The sequence below is a fragment of the Panthera onca genome, chromosome B1 (assembly GCF_046562875.1).
Source record: "Panthera onca isolate mPanOnc1 chromosome B1, mPanOnc1 haplotype 2, whole genome shotgun sequence".
NCBI classification, from domain to species: Eukaryota; Metazoa; Chordata; class Mammalia; order Carnivora; family Felidae; genus Panthera; species Panthera onca.
In genome coordinates, this window is record NC_138342.1 from 161280971 (window position 1) to 161306448 (window position 25478).

Consider the following 25478-nt stretch of genomic DNA (forward strand, 5'->3'; position numbering starts at 1 on the left):
TAGTGAATTAATGAGTTAATGAATTGAGTCTTAAATTAAGTAACTAAGAGTTAGCTTAGCCCAAGCCACGAAGGGTGGAGTCCTTTCTTAATTATTTTATAGTACAGAATCTAATTTTCTCCTTATGGCAACTCTGTAAGAAGTCACAACCGAATTTTGGTATAGTTCTATTATTTTCTATGGAAAAGCATTTATAAAATTATATTTATAAACAACTCTTTAGTTAGACGTGTTTGAGCCCTAAACCGCTAGTAAAGAGAGAGTAGGGGTGGGGAGAGAAGGAGCAGGAACACCACCTGGTACACCTACTGATTTCATCCTAGCATCCAGTTATCTCTGCCATATTTGAAGAGACCTGCTTAGGTGCCTTTGCTCTTATATGCTTTCTCTGTTGAGACTCCCTTCAGCTAACTATCAGTAAACTTTCTTTAAGTAAAAAAAAAACAACAAAAAACTTTATGTGTCCAAATATATAATTTTTATTTTTATTTTGTATCTACAGTGGGTGCATTTTATGTTTGCATTATTTCTCTATCTTACAGGAATGCTTTGTGTGGAAAGCTTCAGTGTGAGAATGTACAAGACATGCCTGTATTTGGAATTGTGCCTGCTATAATTCAGACTCCCAGTAGAGGCACCAAATGTTGGGGTGTGGATTTCCAGCTAGGATCGGATGTTCCAGATCCTGGGATGGTGAACGAGGGTACAAGATGTGATGATGGAAAGGTAATCAGAATGTTTTCTATTTATAATTTAAAATTAAAAAAATAAAAAAAGCATTATACAAAGTAAGTGGTTATTCTTTTCTTATTTATAAAAGAAATCTAATGTTTTTTTGGTAGAGATTTTGGAAAATACAAAATTAAGAATGGCTGTTATTCTACTATCCAGATTTCACTGGCAGTCATATATTATAACCACTAGTCTGTGTTGCTGTGCATATTTCTTTCCATTATCAATGGTGCTATAATTTATTAGCAGTCTGCTATTATTGGGACATTTAGGTGATTGCCAGGATTGTGAGTGTGTGTGTGTGTGTGTGTGTGTGTGTGTGTGTGTATGATTGTGTGTCTCTAGACTAGAATGTGTAGTACCAGAAATGTCATAATGCTTGTCCCCCCATGCTCTCTGCTACCCTGATCACTGCTGTTTGGATCAGATATGAGTCAAGAGTCAGCCAGCTCCTGACTCACTACCATTGGTTTCTATATGATAAGATGAGCTAGGACAAATTCCTTTTGGGGGGGAATATATAATTAAGAAATACTATTAAGAATAGGGCAGAAACTGTAAGAATTCTTCAGCGATGCTATGAAGCAAGAGCAGGGCTAGAATGGTTATGGCAAACTTCAGTCATATACAAAAGATATGGGGGAGCAGGAGTGTTGGGCAAATTGAAGAAACCAATTTAAAGGAGAGTAGAGGAGGGGGAAGAGAGAGAGAACACAAGTGACTGATAAGGTGACACATAAAAAAAACGGGTGGACTTGCTAGTTACCTCAGTCATTGTGTACTGAGTTTTCAGTTCCAGTTCTGTTCCTCCTTTCCTACAAAAAGACCCTTATATTTTTGTGCCTGTTGTTGCCACTATAAAAACTCGATTGCTGTAGTTACTATAAACAATGCTGAGGTAAATGGCTTTATAAATAAAAATTTCAGAATATTATGATTGTTTCCTGAGGTGAAACTACTATAATGGGGTGTGCATACTTTTTAAGGTTTTAGAGTTTTGCATGAATTCTCTTTTACTTTTTTAAGTTTATTTATTTATTTTGAGAGAGAGAGAGAGAGCAGCATGAGTGGGTGAGGAGCAAAGAGAGAGGGAGAAAGAGAATCCCGACCAGGCGCCATGCTATCAGCACATGGAGCCCAGTGCTGGGCTCCAACTCATGAACCGTGAGATCATGACCTGAGTCGAAATCAGGAGTTGGACGCTTAACCAACTGAGCCACCCAGGTGCCCGTGCCTGATTCTCTTTAGAAAAAGCTTTAATAGTTTATTTTCCAACCAGTTTTTAGTGGGAAATGTTTTAATTCTTCACACCATAGTCAAGATTAGCTATCATTTTCAAGCTTTCGTTGCTGGTTTCCTTTTTATTTTACTTTCTTCTTAATTATTAGTGATGTTGAATTTTTTTGTCTCTATATGTTTATTCCTTCTTCTGTGATTTGCCATGTTGATGTTCTTTATACACTTAAAAATTGGCCTATTTTCTTATTGATTTTGAATTTGATTTCTTATTGATTTTAAAGAACCTTAATTAATTTACATCATATGTAACAAATATAATATATAAATATACATATATGATGTTTTTGCCCAGCTCACTTCTTGCGTCTTCTTTCTTTTGTTTTTAGTGGGTTTTTTTTGCTGTGTTTGCATTTTTATGTATTTAAAGCTGTTATTCTCTTCCTTTATGGTTTCTAACTTTACTTACATGTTTTATAAGACTTCTATCAGTATATCAGATCATTATTCTCTTGTATTTTGTAGTAGATTTTGTTTTTTATTTAATGCCTCTTTAATCCAGGGGAATGTTGAGTGTATATAGTATGAGGTTGGCATTCTTTTTTTCTCTTTTATCATTTATTCATTACTGTATGCTGAGTTCTAATGCCATTTTTTTTCAGAATGGCTTATCATTTGCCTTAACCTCATTTATAATCTCTTTCCTTTAATTTGAAATTTTATTTAAATTACCGATTAAATTTTTATATATTCTAGGGCTTAATTTTTGTTTTTTCCCTCTTCATGCCCATTGATAGGTCTAACTACTCATGTGTCAGTACTGCCTTGATTTAGTTTTTATTGGTTTTATAATGTATTTTTCTTACCTGGTCATGCAAATACCCTCCCATTCTTTTTTCCTAGTTCTCTTGGCTATTTTTATTCACTTATAATTCCAGATGAACTTGAGATAATGTTTGTTGAGGTGCAAAAAAAATTAAAATCTAAAAAACTAAAAAATGCTTTGGAATTTTGGTTGGGATGACATTAAATTTATAAACTTATAATGGGAAAAAGTGACATCATTACATTATTGAGTCTTCTCAAAGTAGAACATGGTATGTGTGTCCATTTTTGAGGGGTCTTCTTTTAAAGATTTACTAATAAAGGTATTTATGTTTTTTGTTAATTTTATTATTGGGTAGATTTTTATTGTTATGAATAGGCCCATTTTCTCCTGTTATATTTTCTGTTTTGTTATATTTCAGTTTCTAATTGGTTTTTACTGACAAGAGAAGCTATTTTGTTTGTATTTTTGACTGGGTATTATTGATATTCAGAAAAAATTTCATTTGTATATGTTTATTTTGTTACCAGGCATACACTTAGTGTTTACCTATTTCTATTGTCAATTATATTAGAATTTTCTTTTTTTTTCCTCTTACAAACCTTTGACTTCTTTTTTTTTTTTTTTAATATATGAAATTTATTGTCAAATTGGTTTCCATACAACACCCAGTGCTCATCCCAAAAGGTGCCCTCCTCAATACCCATTACCCACCCTCCGCTCCCTCCCACCCCCCCATCAACCCTCAGTTTGTTCTCCGTTTTTAACAGTCTCTTATGCTTTCGCTGTCTCCCACTCTAACCTCTTTTTTTTTTTTTTTCCCTTCCCTTCCCCCATGGGTTTCTGTTAAGTTTCTCAGGATCCACATAAGAGTGAAACCATATGGTATCTGTCTTTCTCTGTATGGCTTATTTCACTTAGCATCACACTCTCCAGTTCCATCCACGTTGCTACAAAGGGCTATATTTCATTCTTTCTCATTGCCATGTAGTACTCCATTGTGTATATAAACCACAATTTCTTTATCCATTCATCAGTTGGTGGACATTTAGGCTCTTTCCATAATTTGGCTATTGAGAGTGCTGCTATAAACATTGGGGTACAAGTGCCCCTATGCATCAGTACTCCTGTATCCCTTGGATAAATTCCTAGCAGTGCTATTGCTGGGTCATAGGGTAGGTCTATTTTTAATTTTCTGAGGAACCTCCACACTGCTTTCCAGAGCGGCTGCACCAATTTGCATTCCCACCAACAGTGCAAGAGGGTTCCCGTTTCTCCACATCCTAGAATTTTCTAAGTAAAAGTCATCATCTGCAAATGATAAAAAGTTGGTTTCCTTTCCCATATTTACAGTTTGGATTTATTTTCTTGTGTAATTGCAATGATAGCACTTCCAGAATAATTGTAAATAGTGATAGTGTGCATCTTTGTCTTGACTCTGACATGAGTGGGAATGCGTTTAGCCTTTCAAGGTTATGTATGATTTTGGCTAATCACTTGGGGTACATGGTATTTTTCACTTAATGCAGTATCCTTTTAATCCTATTGAATAAGGATAAAAATAAACAGTAGATTTTACATTTTATAAGTAGTTCTTTGACATTAAAATATTAAATATTTAAAAAATATTAGATACTATGAAGATAATCATTTGGAACACCTGGGTGGCTCAGTTGGTTGAGCGTCTGACTTCAGCTCAGGTCATGATCTTGCAGTTTGTGAGTTTGAGCCCTGTGTCGGGCTCTGTGCTGACAGCTTAGAGCCTGGAGCCTTCTTTGGATTTTCCGTGTCCTTCCCTCTCTCTGCTGTTCCCCAACTTGTGCTGTCTCTCTCTCTCAAAAATAAATAAATAAAAACATTAAAAAAAATAATCATTATTTACCTTTGACCTATTGATATGTGCTGGGTTATATCAATAAATTCCCTAACATTAAATTATCTTTGCATTCCTGGAGCACACACTGGTAACATTAAATTTTTCTTTAGATATATTCCTGGATTCTATGTGTTGGTGAATTTACTTTTGTGTTTCTGAAACTGTCTACTTTTGATGTTTTTTGAATTTATGAACTTTTACTCTGTAGATTGTAGTCAGTACTCTTAAGTCCCACAAAAAACTCAGATAATATTGAATTAAAGTATAACAGGATTAATTGATTTAAACCAAAGAATCAAATAAAGAGCTTTGGAACCCCAAATCTCAAATAATGTTTCTACGATCTTTGCTTCTCCCTTTTGGCTCCCCGCCCCTCCCTTGCCCCAGCTTATTGAGATATAATTAACATTTAATATGCTATATGTTTAAGGTGTACAGTGTGATGATTTGATACATGTATATATTGTGAAATGACTACCACAGTAAGGTTAGTTAACACTTCTATAACCTCCCATAAATATAATTTTTTTTCTTTTTTTTTTTTTTTGGTGGTACAATATTTAAGATTTACTCTCTTGGTAACTTTCAAGTGTATAATATTGTTAACTACAATCATCAGGCTGACTATTAGATACCCAGAACTTACTCATCTTTTAACTGGAGTTTTGTACTATTGGATCAACATCTCCCCATTTTTCCTATGAGTGAGGCTTCACTCCCCCCCCCCCCTTTTTTTTTAAAGACTCCACATATATGTGAGATCATATGGTATTTGTCTGTCTTTGTCAGACTTTCTTCACTTAGAATAATGTCCCCAAGGTCCATGCATGTTGTTGCAAATGACAGGATTGGTCGTTCAGGAGTGTGTTGTTTACTTTCCACATTTTTTGTGAATTTTACACATTCCTCCTGTTACTAATTTCTAGTTTCAAACCATTGTGATTGGAAAAGATACTAGATATGATTTCAGTCTTCTTAAATATGTTGTCTTGCTTTGTGGCCCAACATAAGTTGTATCCTGTAGAATGTTCTGTGTGTGCCTCAGAAGAGTATGTATTCTGCTGCTGTTGCATGGCTGTTCTGTTTATGTCTGTTAGATCCATTTTGGTCTATAAAGTTCTTTAGATCTGCTGTTTCCTTATTAAATTTCTGTCTGGGGGCACCTGGGTGGCTCAGTTGGCTAAGCATTCATCTCTTGATTTTGGCTGAGGTCACGATCTCACGGTTTGTGAGATCGAGCCCCTGTGTTGGGCTGTGCACTGAGAGTGTGGAGCCTGCTTGGGATTCTCTTCCTCTCTGCCTGCCCTCCCCAGCTGCTCACGTATTCACGCATGCTCTCTCTCAAAATAAATAAAAAGAAATTTCTGTCTGGATGACCTATCCAATGTTGGAAGTGGGGTATTGAAGTCTACTACTAGTATTGTATTGCTGTCTGTTTCTCTCTTCACTTTTGTCACTATTTGGTTTAAATATTTAAATGCTCCAGTGGAAGGTACATAAATACTTAAAATTATTACATCGATGAATTGTCTCCTTTATCCCCATTTCATGGCCTTCTTTGTCTCTTGCAACCAATTCTGACTAAGTCTATTATATGTGATATAAATATAGCCGTTCCTGCTCTTTTGGTTACCATTGGCATAGAATATGTTTTTCTGTCCCTTCACTTTCAACCGGTGTGTCCTTAACACTATAAGTGAGCCTCTTTTAGGCAGCATATTGTTGGATATGTATATATTTTTAAGTCTATTCAGCCACTTTGTGTCTTTTGATATGGGACTTTAGTTCATTTCTATTTAAAGTAATTATTGATAGCTAAGGACTCATTGCCATTTCATTGTTTGTTGACTGTTTTTAGTTCTTTTGTTCCTTTTTTCCTTTCTTACTATCTTCTTTCATGATTTATTTATTTATTTATTTTTAGAGTATGCTTTAATTCTTTTGTGTGTTCTACTATGTTTCTTCTTTTGTGGTTAGCGTGAGGCTTATATAAAACATTTTGTAGATATAACAGTCTATTTTAAGCTGATAATAACTTACCTTCAATTGCATACACAAGCACTACACTTTTACTTCTCATATTTTAAACTGTTGTGTCATACTTAGCATCTTTTTATACTGTGCATCCATTAATAAGTTATTAGTTATTTTTATTTAAGTTTTTTTTACTAGAGATAGAGTGATTTACACAGCACCATTAAAATAGTAAGGTATTCTTTTTTTTTTTTTACTTTATTTATTTATTTAAATCACATTTTTATATATATATATAATTTAATGTCAAATTGGTTTCCATACAATACCCAGTGCTCATCCCAACAGGTGCCCTCCTCAATGCCCATCTCCCACTTTCCCCTCCCCCCCACCCCCCCATCAACCCTCAGATTGTTCTCAGTATTTAAGAGTCTCTTATGGTTTGCCGCCTTCCCTCTCTGTAACTTCCACACACCCCCTCTCCCTCCCCCCGGTCTTCTGTTGAGTTTCTCAGAATCCACAGAAGAGTGAAAACATATGGTATCTGTCTTTCTCTGTATGGCTTATTTCACTTAGCATGACACTCTCCAGTTCCATCCACGTTGCTACAGAAGGGCATATTTCATTCTTTCTCATTGCCATGTAGTATTCCATTGTGTATATAAACCATGATTTCTTTATCCATTCATCAGTTGATGGACATTTAGGCTCTTTCCATAATTTGGCTATTGTTGAAAGTGCTGCTATAAACATTGGGGTACAAGTGCCCCTAGGCATCAGCACTCCTGTATCCCTTGGGTCAATTCCTAGCAGTGCTACTGCTGGGTCATAGGGTAGATCTATTTTTAATTTTTTGAGGAACCTCCACACTGTTTTCCAGAGTGGCTGCACCAGTTTGCATTCCCACCAACAGTGTAAGAGGGTTCCTGTTTCTCCACATCCTCTCCAAACATCTATAGTCTCCTGATTTGTTCATTTTGGCCACTCTGACTGGTGTGAGGTGGTATCTCAGTGTGGTTTTGATTTGTATTTCCCTGATGAGTGACGTTGAGCATCTTTTCGTGTGCTGGTTGGCCATCTGGATGTCTTCTTTAGAAAAGTGTCTATTCATGTCCCCTGCCCATTTCTTCACTGGATTTTTTGTCTTTTGGGTGTGGAGTTTGGTGAGTTCTTTATAGATTTTGGATACTAGCCCTTTATCCGATATGTCATTTGCAAATATCTTTTTTCCCATTCCGCTGGTTGCCTTTTAGTTTTGTTGATTGTTTCCTTTGCAGTGCAAAAGCTTTTTATATCTTCATGAGGTCCCAATAGTTCATTTTTGCTTTAAATTCCCTTGCCTTTGGAGATGTGTCGAGTAAGAAATTGCTGCGGCTGAGGTCAGAGAGGTTTTTTCCTGCTTTCTCCTCTAGGGTTTTGATGGTTTCCTGTCTCACATTCAGGTCCTTCATCCATTTTGAGTTTGTTTTTGTGAATGGTGTAAGAAAGTGGTCTAGTTTCATTCTTCTGCATGTTGCTGTCCAATTCTCCCAGCACCATTTGTAAAAGGGACTGTCTTTTCTCCATTGGATATTCTTTCCTGCTTTGTCAAAGATTAGTTGGCCATACATTTATGGGTCCAATTCTGGAGTCTCTATTCTATTCTGGAGTCTATGATAGTGTCTGTTTTTGTGCCAGTACCATGCTATCTTGATGATTACAGCTTTGTAGTAGAGGCTTAAGTCTGGGATTGTGATGCCTCCTGCTTCGGTCTTCTTCAATATTCCTTTGGCTATTCGGGGTCTTTTGTGGTTCCATACAAATTTTAGGATTGCTTGTTCTAGCTTCGAGAAGAATGCTGGTGCAATTTTGATTGGGACTGCATTGAATGTGTAGATGGCTTTGGGTAGTGTTGACATTTTAACAGTATTTATTCTTCCAATCCATGAGCATGGAATTTGTTTGCATCTTCTTCGATTTCCTTCATAAGCTTTCTTTAGTTTTCAGCATACAGATCTTTTACATCTTTGGTTAGGTTTATTCCTAGGTATTTTATGATTCTTGGTGCAATTGTGAATGGGATCAGTTTCTTTATTTGTCTTTCTGTCACTTCATTATTGGTGTATAAAAATGCAACTGATTTATGTACGTTAATTTTGTATCCTGCGACTTTGCTGAATTCATGTATCAGTTCTACCAGACTTTTGGTGGAGTCTATGGGGTTTCCCATGTAGAGTATCATGCCATCTGCAAAAAGTGAAAGCTTGACTTCATCTTTGCCAATTTTGATGCCTTTGATTTCCTTTTGTTGTCTGATTGCTGATGCTAGAACATCCAACACTATGTTAAACAACAGCTGTGAGAGTGTACATCCCTGTCGTGTTCCTGATCTCAGGGGGAAAGCGCTGTTTTTCCCCATTGAGGATGATATTACCTGTGGGCTTTTCATAAATGGCTTTTATGATGTTTAAGTATGTTTCTTCTATCCGGACTTTCTCGAGGGTTTTTATTAAGAAAGGATGCTGAATTTTGTCAAATGCTTTTTCTGCATCGATTGACAGGATCATATGGTTCTTATCTTTTCTTTTATTAATGTGATGTATCACATTGATTGATTTGCGAATGTTGAACCAGCCCTGCATCCCAGGAATGAATCCCACTTGATCATGGTGAATAATTCTTTTTATTTGCTGTTGAATTCAATTTGCTAGTATCTTGTTGAGAATTTTTGCATCCATACTCATCAGGGATATCAGCCTGTAGTTCTCTTTTTTGCTGGGGCTCTGTCTGGTTTGGGAATCAAGGTAATGCTGGCTTCATAGAATGAGTCTGGAAGTTTTCCTTCCCTTTCTATTTTTTGGAACAGCTTGAGAAGGATAGGTGTTATTTCTGCTTTAAATGTCTGGTAGAATTCCCCAGGGAAGCCATCTGGTCCAGGACTCTTATTTGTTGGGAGATTTTTAATAACTGATTCAATTTCTTCACTAGTTAGGGGTCTGTTCAAATATTCTATTTCTTCCTGTTTGAGTTTTGGAAGTGTGTGGGTGCTTAGGAATTTGTCCATTTCTTCCAGGTTGTCCAGTTTGTTGGCATATACTTTTTCATAGTATTCCCTGATAATTGCTTGTATTTCTGAGGGATTGGTTGTAATAATTCCATTTTCATTCATGATTTTATCTACTTTGGTCCTCTCTCTGTTTTCTTTTTGAGAAGCCTGGCTAAAGGTTTATCAATTTTATTTATTTTTTCAAAAAAACAACTCTTGGTTTCATTGATCTGTTCTACTCTTGTTTTAGATTCTATATTTTTTATTTCTGCTCTGATCTTTATTATTTCTCTTCTTCTGCTGGGTTTGGGGTGTCTTTGCTGTTCTGCTTCTATTTCCTTTAGGTGTGCTGTTAGATTTTGTATTGGGGATTTTTCTTGTTTCTTGAGATAGGCCTAGGTTGCAATGTATTTTCCTCTCAGGACTGGCTTCGCTGCATCCCAAAGCATTTGGATTGGTGTATTTTCTTTTTTTTTTTTTTTTAAATTTTTTTTTTCAACGTTTTTTATTTATTTTTGGGACAGAGAGAGACAGAGCATGAACGGGGGAGGGGCAGAGAGAGAGGGAGACACAGAATCGGAAACAGGCTCCAGGCTCCGAGCCATCGGCCCAGAGCCTGACGCGGGGCTCGAACTCACGGACCGCGAGATCGTGACCTGGCTGAAGTCGGAGGCTTAACCGACTGCGCCACCCAGGCGCCCCTGGATTGGTGTATTTTCATTTTCATTTGTTTCCATATATTTTTTAATTTCTTCTCTAATTGCCTGGTTGACCCATTCATTCTTTAGTAGGATGTTCTTCAACCTCCATGCTTTTGGGGGGTTTCCAGACTTTTTCCTGTGGTTGATTTCAAGTTTCATGGCATTGTGATCTGAAAGTGTGCCTATGTTCTCATCTTTTATACTTATGAAGGGCTGTTTTGTGACTCAGTATGTGATCTATCTTGGAGAATATTCCATGTGCACTTGAGAAGAAAGTATATTCTGTTGCTTTGGGTTGCAGAGTTCTAAATATATCTGTCAAATCCATCTGATCCCATGTATCATTCAGGGCCCTTGTTTCTTTCTTTATTCTCTGTCTAGATGTTCTATCCATTGTTGTAAGTGGAGTATTAGACTCTCCTGCAATTGCCACATTCTTATCAATAAGGTTGCTTATGTTTGTGATTAATTGTTTTATATATTTGGGGGCTGCCAAATTCGGTGCATAGACATTTATAATTGTTAGCTCTTCCTGATGAAGAGACCCTGTAATTATTATATAATGCCCTTCTTCATCTCTTGTTACAGCCTTTAATTTAATGTCTAGTTTGTCTGATTTATGTATGGCTACTCCAACTTTCTTTTGACTTCCAGTAGCATGATAGATAGTTCTCCATCCCCTTACTTTCAATCTGAAGGTGTCTTCAGGTCTAAAATGAGTCTCTTGTAGACAGCAAATAGATGGGTCTTGGTTTTTTTTTTTTTATTCATTCTGATACCCTATGTCTTTTGGTTGGAGCAGTTAGTTCTTTTACATTCAGTGTTATTATTGAAAGATATGGGTTTAGAGTCATTGTGATGTCTGTAAGTTTCATGCTTGTAGTGATGTCTCTGGTACTTTGTGGTCCTTGCAACATTTCACTCACAGAGTCCCCCTTAAGATCTCTTGTAGGGCTGGTTTAGTGGTGATGAATTCCTTCAGTTTTTGTTGGTTTGGGAAAACCTTTATCTTTCCTTCTATTCTGAATGACAGACTTGCTGTGTAAAGGACTCTTGGCTGCATATTTTTCTTGTTCATCTCATTGAAGATGTCCTGCCATTCCTTTCTGGCCTGCCAAGTTTCAGTAAATAGATTTGCTATTACCTGTATGTGTCTACCTTTGTATGTTAAGGCCCATTTATTCCTAGCTGCTTTCAAAATTTTCTCTTTATCCTTGTATTTTGCCTGTTTCACTATGACATGTCATACAGAAGATTGATTCAAGTTACGCCTGAAGGGAGTTCTCTGTGCCTCTTGGATTTCAATGCCTGTTTCCTTCCCCAGATCAGGGAAGTTCTCAAGTATGAATTGTTCAAGTATACCTTCAGCCCCTTTCTCTCTCTCTTCTTCTGGATTCCTATGATACAGATATTCTTCCGTTTGATTGCATCACTTAGTTCTCTAATTCTCCCCTCGTACTCCTGGATTTTTTTTTTTTTTTATCTGCCTTTTTCTCAGTTTCCTCTTTTCCATAATTTTATCTTCTAATTCACCTATTCTCTCTTCTGTCTCTTCAATCTGTGCTATGGCCCCCTCCATTTTATTTTGCACCTCATTTATAGCATTTTTTAATTCATCATGACTATTTTTTACTGCCTTGATATCTCTAGCAAAAGATTCTCTGCTGTCCTCTATGCTCTTTTCAAGCCAAGCAATTACTTTTGTGACTATTATTCTAAATTCTTGTTCAGTCATATTGCTTAAATCGGTTTTGATCAATTCGTTAGCTGTCTCTACTTCCTGGAATTTCGTTTGAGGAGAATTCTTCCGTTTTGTCATTTTGGCTAGTTTTCTGTCCCTCATGTGTTTTAATAGCTTGTTGTGTGCTCTGGACCTGCGAGCACTGCTGTATTAAAGGAGGGTCATACACTGTCCAGGGCCTGGCCCTTCAGGGGGTGTTTTTTTGGAGAGTGTTACTTGCTCTCTGTTATTGTGACTTGGTTATTTTATTACCCTATTCGTAGTGATATTTTGGACCCTCCACCAGATGTGCTTTTATTTGTTCCTTGGAGTAGCCCTGTAAAGGAAAACAGAGAAACAGGAGACGAAAACACACAAACAAATAACACAAACAAACAAATAAAAACAAAAAATTAAAGTCTAAAACAAAAAACCCCAAAACACTGACTACAAGTAAAGAAGAGGGTGGAGGCAGTGCTGGAAGAGCATATACAAAGAGAGAAATGATGGGGGAGGGGGGAAAAAATAAACATTGACTAGGCAGAGAGACTAAAAGGGTTAATCCAGAGAGAGAGAAAGGAAAATAAAGAAGGAAGTGGGGAAAATGAAACGAAGATAAAGTTACCCAGACAGAGAAACTATATGGCTTGATTATTCCAGAGAGAGAGAGAGAAAGGAGTGTAAAGAAGGAGGTGTAGAACATGTATCAAGACAATGGATTAAATATGTGTGTTTAGACAGACCAATAACCAGAATTACCAGCCTAGAAGAGGGAAGAGATAAGGAGAAAGTGGGGGGCGGGGAGAATATATCTATACATCCAGAATTGACCTAGAGTTAATCCAGGCAATGCTGCAGCGCTTGTCGGAGGAGCTTTCCGCAGGGTCTGTGAGGCTCTGGTGTATATACGGTTACCCCGTGCGAAGGGGCGTGGTTTGGTGTAGTCTGGACCCACTTCTACTATGGGCCCCTGAACTGATCCCTGAGGCCCCGCCTTGGTGGTGGTGGGGGCAACCGGGGGAGTGGTGATCCCCCAGTCTCTTCTTCATGGACCTGGACCCGATGGACTCAGTTTGAGTCGTCCTCACTGTGCCAAACCATGGGCGCAGACTAGGCGGTCCTTCTGCTCTGCCACCTCCCCTGACCTTGCGCTTGGCTAGGATTCAAAGTCCTTCTCCGTGCGTTCTGGCAGTGGGGAAGCGCCTCTCAGTGTGGCAATATGTGGCCCCAGCTGGCTTTGTGCCACAGCACTTCAGGGAGGACTGCCTTCTGCAGACTGAGCTGCCGCCCTCGCCGCTAGTCCCCGCAGTCGTGGACTCAGGCAGGCTTTGTCTTTTCCCACAGCACTCCAGGGAGGTGGCTGCCTTTTCCTCCTGCAGACTATGCCCTCGGCCCAGCCACTGATCCCGTGGGTGGCAGACATGGACAGGCTTTGTACTGTTGCACAACCCTCCAGGGAGGGAACCACTTTCTCCAACTGCTGACCGAGCCCCTTACATACCACTGCATCCAGGCCCCTGGTGTGCGAACAGGGAGCTGGCCCCAGTCCGAAGAAAGCCCAGCAGTTAGAGATCGGATCTCTCTCAGTCTCAGTCCCAGGTCTTTCTCCTGTCCAGATATGGTCATACACTTTCCTAGCCGCTCTTTCTCTTCCCTTTGTCTCTCCCCTCTGTGCCCACGTGGCCTTTTTTTTTTTTTTTTTTTTTTAATCTCCCTCAGTTTGCAGTCACCCACCTATCTTTTCTCCAGCTCTCCCATTTTCTTCGGGTAGATTCAGTCTCTTTTCCTCCCAGGCTCTGGTGTTCAAAGTCCTTTGGCTTCTGCACTTCTTTGTTTGAGAGACACGGGGAGTCTCCCCTACTTCTCTACCATGTTGGCCCCAATAGTTAGGTATTCTGAATTTAACTATATATTTACCTTCACCATGAGTTTTATGGTTTTATATATTTTCATATTATTAGTGTCCTTTCATTTCAACTTGAAGAATTCACTTTAAAATTTCTTGTAAGGTAGGGCAAGTGGTGATGAACTGTTAGTTTTTCTTTATCTGGGAATGTCTAACTCTCCTTCATATCTGAAGGACAATTTTCCTAGGTATAGTATTCCTTGTTGGCAATTTTTTATTGTTGCTGTTTAGCACTTTGGATATATAATCCCGATGATTTATTTTGGCTTTCAAAGTTTCTTTAGAGAGATACATCCACAGACAGCCATATGGGGGTTCCTTTGTATGTGATGAATCTTGCTGCTTTCTCTTTCTGCTTTCTAACATGGAGTTCTTTGAGCTTCCTGTACTTGAATGTCCATATTCTCCAAAGATTTGGGAGATTTCAACTATTATTTCTTTAACTTTTTTTTAATGTTTATTTTTGAGAGACAGAGAGATACAGAGCATGAGTGGGGAAGGGGGCAGAGAGAGAGGGAGACACAGAATCCAAAGCAGGCAGCAGGCTCTGAGCTGTCAGCACAGAGCCTGATGTAGGGCTTGAACTCACTAACTGTGAGATCATGACCTGAGCCAAAGTCGGACGCTCAACTGGCTGAGCCACCCAGGCACCCCTTAATTATTATTTCTTTAAATAAACTTTCTTCCATTTTCCTCTTCTGAGACTCCTATGATATGAATGTTTGTTTGCTTGATGGTGTCCCATAATGGTTCACATAGGCTTTCTTCACTCTTTTTCATTCTTTTTTTATTTTTTGTCTCTCTAACTGGCTAATTTCAAACAGTGTTTGAGTTTGGTGATTCTTTCTTCTGGATGAGTAAATCTGTTCTTGAAGCTCTGTATTGAAGTTTTCATTTCTGTTATTGTATTCTTCAGGTCCAGGATTTCTGTTTGGTTCCTTTTAATGTTTCTACTTCTTTCTTAAACTCATTCTGTTCATTGATTGTTTTCCTGATTTTGTTTAGTAGTCTGTTTTCTTTCATTTCATTCAGGTTCTTTATGATGATTATTTTGAATTCTTTGTCAGGTAACCTATAGATCTTCATTTCTTTGGGGTCATTTATTCGCACTTTATTAGTTTCCTTTGGTGATGTCATATTTGCCTGATGCTTATGTAGTATTGCATTGGTGGCTATGTATTTGAAGGAATAAACACCTCTTCTAGTCTTTACATACTGGTTTCATCAGGTAAAGACTTCCTGTCTGTTTTCAGTACTGATGGGATTACCTTGGAATTTTAGGCTGGGTTGGGGCTGGTTATAAGTCTGTCTCCACAGTGGGGTCTGTGATTGGTGGGCCTGTTATCAGGAGCTTGGGTGGGCATAAATCGTGACTGGTCTCTGAGTGGATTGAACTTCCTGTAGTAGTACCTTGTTCAGGAGGTAAGGTGGCCTTGAGACAAGGGTCTGCTTCAGAGTCCACAGTTGGGTCTTCAGATACCAGGCCTATTACTAGGTGCATGGACTGGTGTGGCTCCCATCAGATACCTGAGAATACTGCTGTCTGTTCACTGGATGGATTCCTGGGTGGCCAGGATGGGTCCCTAACTGGCTGGATGGGCTGGGAGCTGAATATAGGGCTAGTTCAGGATCTCTTGATGTATAGACATGAGCATCTGCTCTTGGTTCCCCAAGAGCTGGCAGGACAGCTTGAGGACTGAGGCTTGGAGTTGCTGAAACTGAGTATAGATCCCTTTCAGAATTTTTGGGAATGCAGGAGATGGGTTCCTTGGTTGATGGATCTAGTGGTGGGCTGTGGCTGTGATATGACTGGAGCCAAGTGTAAGGCCCTTCAGGATTTCTGGGGTTACAGCTGGGAGAGTCTCATTTTGGGTCCCTGTGCCAGAAAATATATTCACAGAGTGCAGTTGTTAGGGATAGAGCCAAGTAGAGTGTCCTTTTAGAAATACTAGGGTTGTAGACAAGAGTGTCCCCCACTGGGGCCCTGGGCCCTTAGGACTGCTGGCAGACTGTGGCTGTGAAGAAGCTAGAACTGCTTTTGGGCCCTTTCACGATGTCAGGGGGCATAGATGGGAGTTTCTCCTGCCTGGTCCCTATGCCTGCAGTCTTCTCTGGGCTCATAGGTGGCTGTCGTCTTGCTGTGTGCTCACATGACCCTTTTTCTGTGTGCACATGGAGAGAGAGAGAGAAAGAGAGGGAGAGAGAGAAAGTGAGCACAAACTCTCTGGTGTCTTTTCTTATAAAGGCACTAATTCCATCAGACCAGGGTTCTACCCTCATGACCTCATCTAACCCTAATTACCTCCCAAAATCTTTCTCTCCAAATATTACTATATCAGGGTTAGGGCTTCAGCATATGAATCTTGAGAGGATACAAGCAATGAGTTTATAAAGAGAGCCAATAGGGTAGATTTAAATTAGTAAAAGTAGAATAATATTTATTCCTTCCTTATGCCCATGTAGCTTTTTGCTGTGGGGTTGTATGTTCTGCTCAGTGTGGTAAAGGCTTTAAACCTTTTCCTAAACATTTTCACATTTCAGTTATTTTTGGTATTTGTTTTTGGTCTGGACATATAAGTGAGAGATATTGGTCAGTGTATTAGTCAGGTTTCTCTAGAGAAACAGAACTAATAGGATGTCTGTATATGTGTGTATGTAAGATTTCTTGTATGGAATTAGCTTACATGTTTATGTCGGTTAACAAGTCTTAAGAGCCAATATCTTCAGTAGGCAAGCTGGACACTCAGAAGAGCTGATGGTGTAGTTCCAGTCCAGAGGCTGAGAGAGAGAAAGCGGTTAAGCAAGAATGGAGACCAGGGTATTTAGACCATTTCTTTATGCAACTTACTGTTATCTTCAGGACCTGCTCAGGCTCTACTATGTATCTGCCACTTTCATTTGATGGTGGAATGTTGCTGTGCATGCTAGACTTTAAAGTATGGTGGGTCAGATAACACCCAGTTCATGATGGGTAATTCAGGTCCCGTGGTAACCTGGTGGCTTATGGTTAAGTGTTCAGTCTAGTAAGGCCTAAGCTGTATCTGAAAAGGAGAGTAGTTATCTGCAGAGGATGGCAGGGTTTGTTCCAAAATCCTAAGGGTCTGTAGTGCTGTTTACCTATAAGGAACTGCCAGAGGCTCCAGACATCATCCCTATCTGCCACTGACATTTCAAGCACCATTGGATATAGTGGAGCAAGGGGCCAGTTGGCAGAGCAGTTTCTGTGGCGTCCTGGACCTGTTTCAGCCTTCTCTTGCTCTGGTCCATGCTCTATGAGCAGTTTTTCAAGTTATGTGGTAAATGGGCTTGAGTAACATGCCCACGTGAGGAATGTGTTGCCCCCCAAATTCAGAGGCCCACTAATTGTCTTACTTCTCTTTTGGTTGCCTGATGTAAAAACTTATCCTTCATTTTTGAAGGGAAATCTAGATATGTCCTGCACCACTGATGCCCTAGAAATTTTGCTGAGGTAGAAGACTCCTAAATTTTTGTCTGATTTACTTTCCACTGACATGCAAATGTCTTACCAGTTAGTCTACAGTATTGCTACTTCTTACGCACTAGATCCAATCAGATAATGTCATCAATGTAGTGGGCCAGAGTGATATCTTGTGGAAGGAAAAGTTGATTAAGATCCCTGCAAACTAAATTATGATGTAGGGCTGGAGAGTTGCTATACCCCTGAGAGAGGACAGTGAAGGTGTATTGCTGGCCTTGCCAGCAAACTGCTTCTGGTGATCCTTATTGACCAGTGTGGAGAAAATAGTATCTGCCTATTCAGTAGCTGCATACCAGGTGCCGGGAGATATGTGAATTTGCTCAAGCAGTAAAACCACAGTAGCTACAGCAGCAATTACACCTACCAGCTGCTTAAGCTTATAATCTGCTGTTGTTCTCCAAGGTCTGTCTTCTGCACAGGCCAAATAGCTTAGTTGTATTGGAATATCTTTCCAGTCCTTAGTGGTGGTATTGATCTCTGCAGTGACTCCTGGATTGTGGTATTACTTTTGGTGTACTGTTTTCCTAGGAAGTGGCAGTTCTAATGGCTTCCATTCGGCCTTTCCCGCCATAATAACCCTGACTCCACAGGTCAGGGAGCCAATGTGGGGATTCTGCTAGCTGTTGATTATGTCTGTTCCAGTCATGCATTCTAGAACTGGGATGGGGTTCAGGGACCTACTGGGCCCACTATGAGGACGACCTGAGCTGAAACTCCATTGATCACCTGACCTCCATAGTTCCCTACTCTGACTGGTAGGCCACCATGATGTTTTGGGTCTCTTGGAAGCAGTGTCAATTCAGAGACAGCATCCAGTAGTCCCTGAAAGATCTGATTATTTTCCTTTTCCACAGTGCTCAGTTACCCTGGTAAAAGGCCATAGGTCCTATTGGGGATGGATGGGAGAAAGATTACCAATATAAATTTTTGGCAGTGTATCAGGGTACTGCCTGAACGGGACTCATCCTTTCCTTCAGTTAAAGGCTTCTGGGTCTGTAATATGGCTCAAGTCTGGTAATTGATTGAGGGCCCATGACACTGTTTTGTTCACTTGACCTAGAACTTTTCTGCTTCTACAGATGTAGTAAGAATTTACTGGTAGGCTTCCTCCGTTTTTATTTCTAGGAATACCATGATCAACTAACTAATGCCATAGGTCTGTGCAAGTCGGACTTTTATGATTGCTCCTTTGACTTTGCTGTTTATTATGGTAGCCATATCCACCCTGCCTTTGTCATTGAGTGCCACTGCACTTGGCCCTGGCCATTTGGCATTCAGTTACTTCTGTGGCATTTAGGTTTTACAATTCAGTGACTGTAGTTCCTAATATCAAGTGGCCTACAGAGAAGAGTGATGACAGAGCCATTTAGGCCTGCTGGGGTTCCCCTCACAAATTTATTTCTCACAGTTATTGTGGAAGGTGTGTCTGCTGGACCTTCCCAGAGTGAGTCAGTGGGTCTGAAATAACCCATTCTTAACACTCCAATCTTAACTAAGCCTTTGAATCATTTCTTTTGCCTTAAACCAAGACAGGTCCAGCATTTCCAACTTGCTCAGGATGAGTTAACTTTTGGTCCATGTTTTAGCTAATTAACCAACAAACTGTTAAAGCTCTTAATAAATCCCTGACCTGCAGCATCCCATGTAGAATCTCTACTTAGTAAGCCCATACATAACAGTAAATTTGGCCTGATCCAACTTTATGTTCCTTCTACCATTATCCCACACCCTTTATATCCATTCTTACACATGTTCCCTGCACTTCTGTCTGGATAAATTAGAAAACTGAAGTAGCTCCCTTTTTTTAAAAAATATTTATTCATTTTTTGAGAGATGGAGACAGAGTGTGAGTGGGGGAGGGGCAGAGAGAGAGGGAAACAGAATCCAAAGCAGGCACCAGGCTCTGAGCTGTCAGGACAGAGCCCAACACGTGGCTTGAACCCACGAACTGTGAGATCATGACCTGAGCCGAAGTCGGATGCTTAACCAACTGAACCATCCATGCACCCTTTAAGTAGCTCTTTTGGTACACCTCCTCACAGGTCATACTTTTAGGGGCCTGCTGAGACTTGAGTCTAGTGATAGGTCTAAAAGCAAAGATGGGCGCCAGGTGGGGGTGAGTCCTGAGGTGAATCAGTATTGTCTTGGAAGGCAACTTCCTCCTTGGAGGCCATTACAATTTCCTCTGGCAATGTAATGCTAATCTCTTTACTTGGGAGTGGAAAGGCCTTTTCTTTTAAGGGTAAGGAAACTGCTTCCACTGGCAAGGAAGACTCATCAGTCTTTAGGGGCTCAACAATTCAGGTTAGACTCTTGTTCATTTGACCTAGAACTTTTCTGCTTATACAGATATCAGGGTCTTCCCACACATCCCCAAGACAAGTTTTAGGATCACATTCTTTCTCCCTAATGCCCTCATTTTAATGGTAGGTACCCTGCAAGTCTGGGAGGTCCAACTTGTGTTGTAATCTCACCAGTTGAAGGATGAAATTCTGGGTTTGATTTTCAGAGGTCTCAGCCCTGTGGCTACAAAAGATTAGGGTCCCCTTCTGGGGACACTTAGAAGCTCTCAGGTTATTTTTGCTGTATTTGAGCTGAGAGTTCAAATTTCTGAGCAATAAGCTCTTTTCATTCCCTACTTTGTCCGGTGATATTAGGAGTAACTACCTGATGTCGTACTTATTAATTTAATAAGAAATGTTTGAAGGTATCATATGCACAATTATGCAGATTCTTGATTCTTATAAATGGTTGATTAGGAATAAACAGTGGTGATATTTTGCATATCTTCCTGTCAGATCATGCTATGGGCTCTCAGTACTCTGTTATTGCAAATAGAGCACTAACATCTTCAAATGTAGTCAGGTAAGAGATCCAATTCCAGAGGCCCAGGAACGAATTCAGAAAACTCATCCTTAAAACCTGTTCCTCTAAAACCACTCTTGGTATCATTATCTGCATTAGTCAGGGTTTTCTGGGGAAACAGAACCAATAGGAAGTGTGTGTGTGTGTGTGTGTGTGTGTGTGTGTGTGTGTGTGTATTCATTCATTTATTAATTATAAGAAATTGACTCACACAGTTACAGGGGCTGAGAGGCCCAAGATTTGCAGTTTGCAAGCTGCAGATCCAGGAGAGATGATGGTGCAGTTCTAGCCAGAGTCCAAAGGCCTGAGAACCAGGAGAGCTGATGATAGTTCTAGTCTGGAAGCCAGCAGGCTCAATACCCATGAAGAGTCAGTGCTTTAGTTCAAGTCAGGAGGAAGGAAAAACCAGCCTTAGATTGAAGACAGGCAGGCAGGAGTAATTCTTTCTTACTCAGGGGAGGATCAGGCTTTTTGTTCTTTTCTGGCCATCAACTGATAGGACAAGGTCCATCTACATTAGGAAAGCAATCTCCTTTACTCAGTCTATTAATTTAATGACCTAAATCAGTCTATTAATTAATGACCAGTCTAATTAATTTAAATGACCAAAAAAAAGCACCCTCACAGAAACGCTCAGAATGATGTTTCACTACAGATCATGGGCACTGAGTGTCCCATACAAGTGGACACATAAAGGTAACCATCACAGTTATTACAAGTTAATGAAGTTCAGAGTAAAAATATGTATTGGGAAAAAAAATCTATAAAAAATGGTGGATTATAGTATTCATTTATTTTCTTTGTCTGCCAAAACCTCTCAAAATAGAAAGGAATAAATAGGGAATAATTTTTTTTTTTTTTTAACTTACATCCATGTTAGTTAGCATATGGCACAACAATGATTTCAGGGGTAGATTCCTTAATGCCCCTGACCCATTTAGCCCATCCCCCCTCCCACAACCCCTCCAGTAACCATCTCTTTGTTCCCCATATTTAAGAGTCTCTTATGTTTCGTCCCCCTCCCTGTTTTATATTATTTTTGCTTCCCTTCCCTTGTGTTCATCTGTTCTGTGTCTTAAAGTCCTCATATGAGTGAAGTCATATGATATTTGTCTTTCTCTGACTAATTTTGCTTAGCATAATACCCTCTAGTTCCATCCACGTGGAAATGGCAAGATTCCCTTCTTTTCGACTGCCGAGTTATACTCCATTGTATATATATACCACTTCTTTATCCATTCATCCATCGATGGACATTTGGGCGCTTCCCATACTTGGGCTATTGTTGATAGTGCTGCTGTAAACATTGGGGTGCATGTGCCTCTTCGAAACAGTGTACCTGTATCCCTTGGATAATACTAGTAGTGCAATTTTTGGGTTGTAGGGTAGTTCTATTTTCAGTTTTTTGAGGAACCTCCATACTGTTTTCCAGAGTGGCTGCACTAGTTTGCATTCCCAAGGAATAAATCTTGAAGTGAGAAATACAGGAGATTTCAACAGTAGCTAAAGATTTTAGCCAGTTATGAAAAACTGAAAGAGGACAGAAAATGGTAGACAGTGGTGGGATCTACAACTTACAGAGCAAACTGATGGGATGTGAACAAGACTGTTTCTTAGGTGGGCAGAACCTGAAACACATCAGTTTGCAGCTCAGATTTGGAAACACTGGTTATAGCTGAGAGTGGGCTGAAGCATGAGACAGAATATGGAATTATGTTTACTGTAGTCATGGAGAGGCCAGCTTGTTGTCCTATCTGTCTGGTTCTCTCATCTGGCCAGCAAAGCTTCAGCAAGCAGTTGCCTATTTCTCCAGGTCGAAGGTGAGAAGATAGGACTTTTGATATATGTATTTGCTCATCCTGTGAGATGCCTGTCTCCCTATCCTAACCATAGTATGCTGTTTCCCTTGTTGCACATGTAACTGAACTATAGAGGAATTCTTACATAAAGTTGGACAGTTTTCAGAGGAAGCGGAACAAAAAGACTGAGACAGAAAAATGAGAGAAAGATAAAAGCCTGAGAGAATCAATTAAAGATTTTTAAATCCAGCTAATTTAAATCTTTAGAGAAAGAAAGTAGAGAAAGTGGACAATTGTGAAATTACAGAGTACTTGGTGAAGAAAAACCTTAATAGCTTCCAGAGACAAAAACAAAACAAAAGAAAAACAAACCCAAAGCAAACAAAACCAAAAATAGATCACCTGTAAAAGAATGAGATTGAAAACTGAATTCTGGAAGACAGGGGAGTAATAGTTTCATGTTCTAAAAGATTCTCAAACTAGAATTCTGCTGAAGTATCAGCCAAGTGGGAGGGCACAGTAAAAACAATTCAGACATTCAGAGGCTCAGCAAAATTATCTTTTATTTATATTTTCTTAGGAAGTAATCTAATGTAATGTTCTAGCAAATGAGGAAGGAAACCAAAAAAAGAGAAAGAATCATAATCTAGGGCACAGAAGAATGTCAAAGAGAAATTCCAAGATAAACAGCTGTGTACCAGCCAGGCAAATAATCAGTTTATTTGGAGTAAGGGAACCCTGAAGGAAGTTTTCTAGAGAAAGCAGGAACTTGAAATGGCATAATAGCTTTTTTTTTTTTTTTTTTTTTTCAGTTAGGGGTTGAATGTTGATATGACAGAGGCCAATTGTGTAAGAAGAAAGGCAAGTGTTTGCTGTAGTGAAAACAAAGGCTATATAAGAATGAAAATATACTCTTAGTACTTAGCTTTGAAATCAACAGTGTTTTGTGTTAATTGTTGGCAAGGAATACTTATTCCCCACGTCATTGTTTCCTTGTAGAGGAATTTCAGCACTCCTGGGTTTTGAGTGACTTCAGCAACATGGCTGAATAAGATGTTCCTCATTTGTGCCCCACCCCCCCCCACCCCCCAACAATAACAATTTGGTATCCATTTATGGACAGAAGTGCCTTTGTGGGAGCTGAGTGATACGGCATCATATGTCAAGGGACCAGGAAGGAGCTTTGCACACTGTGTGTTAGGTAATAGGCACAAAGACTTCGGTGCTGGCTGTGGACTCTGCAGTGGCCTGTTTCTGTCTCTAGCCCTTCTGGGCTGCAGTCTGTAAGTCCCTGGAAAATACTGTCTTAGACAGTCACCCACAAGATGAAAGAACCTTTGTGGAAGTCCAGGTTTCCAGTAGAGAATTTCCAGCACAGTGTTGGAGCAAAAGTATATGAGTTTGGACACATTGGAGAGGGTAAGAGGAACGATTTGACTTTGCCCACATCACTCCTCACCCACAGTGGCACAGCTTAGGGCCAGATAAATGTTTTCAGCCCATGGTTTATCCCATGAGGGGAATTGAGAGTGGTGAGTGGGCCCCTGGCTTTCCCAGTTGTGGAGGACCCATTCTCTCTTACCTCATCCATAGTATTAACTTGTGAGAGTGGGCATAAGAGACTGGGAGAGTGGCACATTACTCTTGGAGGACATTAAAGGGATGTGATTACTTGTACTATATACTATATAGGAAGATTGAAATAATACCAGGTATCTTTTATGACCACGATGGTGTGAAACTAGGAATCATCAACAAGAGGAAAGCTAAAAAATTCACAAATATGTCAAAATTAGTAAGCAACACATTCCTGAAAGCAACCATTGGGCTATCAAAAATATTTTGAAACAAACAAAATGGAAAGACAACAAACTAAAACTTATGTAATGCAGCAAAAGCAGTCCTAAGAAGGAAGTATAAAGCAATAAACATCTACATGAAGAAAATTAAAGATCTTAAACAACATAACTTTACACCTCAAGGAAGTAGAAAATGAAGAGTAAACCAAGCCCAAAGTTAATAAGGGAAGGAAATAACAAAGATCAGGGCAGATAAATAAAATAGACACCAGCAACACAATAGAAAAGTTCGAAGAAATAAGAATTGGTTTCTTGAAAATATAAGCAAAACTGACAAACCTTTAGTTAGGCTATGGAAAAAGAATATTCACATAAATAAAATCAGAAGCGAGAGAGGAGACATTACAACTGTTACCACAGTAGTACAAAGGTTTATAAGAGACTACTGTGGACAATTTTATGCTAAAAAATTGGATAACCTAGAGTAAACAGATAAATTTCTAGAAACCTACCATCTATTAGGACTAAGTCATGATAAAATAGAAAATCTGAATAGGCCAATAACAAGGAAGGAGATTGAATCAGCAATCAACAATCTCCCAACTTAGAAAAGTTCACAACCAGATGGTTTAACTAGTGAGTTCCACCAAACATTTAAAGAACTAATGCCAGTCCTTCTTAAATTCTTCAAAAAATTGAAGAGAACACTCGGAAACTCCTTTTACAAGGTTAGCATTCCTCTGATGTTAAAGCCAGATGAAGATACAGGAAAAAAGGAAAATTACAGTCCAAATCCTTGGATCAAAATAGATGCACAAATTTTCAACAAAAATACTAGCAAACTGAATTCAGCAGCACATTAAAAAGATCATATACCATAATCAAGTGGTTTTATCCCTAGAATGCAAGGATGGTTCAATATAAGCAAGTATATAAATGTGATACACCGTATTAATGAAATGAAAGATAAAATCGTGATCCTCTCAATATATGTAGAAAAGGCATTGACAAAATACGACATACTTTCTTGCTAAAAACCTTTCAACAAATTGAGTATAGGAGGAATGTACCTCTACATAATAAAGGCCATATATGATAAACCCATAGGTTACATCATACTCATTGGTAAAATGTTGACAGCTTTTCACTTGGGATAAGAAATAAGGATGTCTAGTCTTACCACTCTTATTTAACAAGTACTGGAAGTCTTAGCCAGATCATCTGGGCAAGACAAAGAAATAAAAGGCATCCAAATCACAATAGAAAAAGTGACATTGTCTTTGATATGATATGATCTTTTATTTATTTTTTGATATCATCTTTTAAGTAGAAAGTCCTACAGACTTCCAAAAAAACTGTTAGAACTAATCATTGAATTTGGTAAAGTTGCAGGATACAAGGTCAACATACAGGAATTACTTGTGTATGTATATCCTAACAGTGAACTAAGTTAAAGAGAAATGAAACCATCCCATTCACCATTGTGTCAAAAAAATAAGGTGCTTATGAATAAATTGAAG

At 39.1% G+C, this 25478-nt stretch overlaps 1 protein-coding gene across 2 annotated transcripts in view; it reads left to right on the forward strand.

Annotated features, from left to right (window-relative positions):
* Nucleotides 1-25478, forward strand: part of ADAM9 (ADAM metallopeptidase domain 9) — a 145100-nt gene that overhangs the window by 92674 nt on the left and 26948 nt on the right. For both annotated transcript variants that reach the window (XR_013555062.1, XM_078445536.1), the window contains exon 16: nucleotides 543-726. Coding sequence is in view for 1 of the 2 variants with exons in the window: in XM_078445536.1 (XP_078301662.1) it covers nucleotides 543-726 (184 nt within the window). In the remaining variant the exon portion in view is untranslated. The remainder of the gene's footprint in view (nucleotides 1-542; nucleotides 727-25478) is intronic.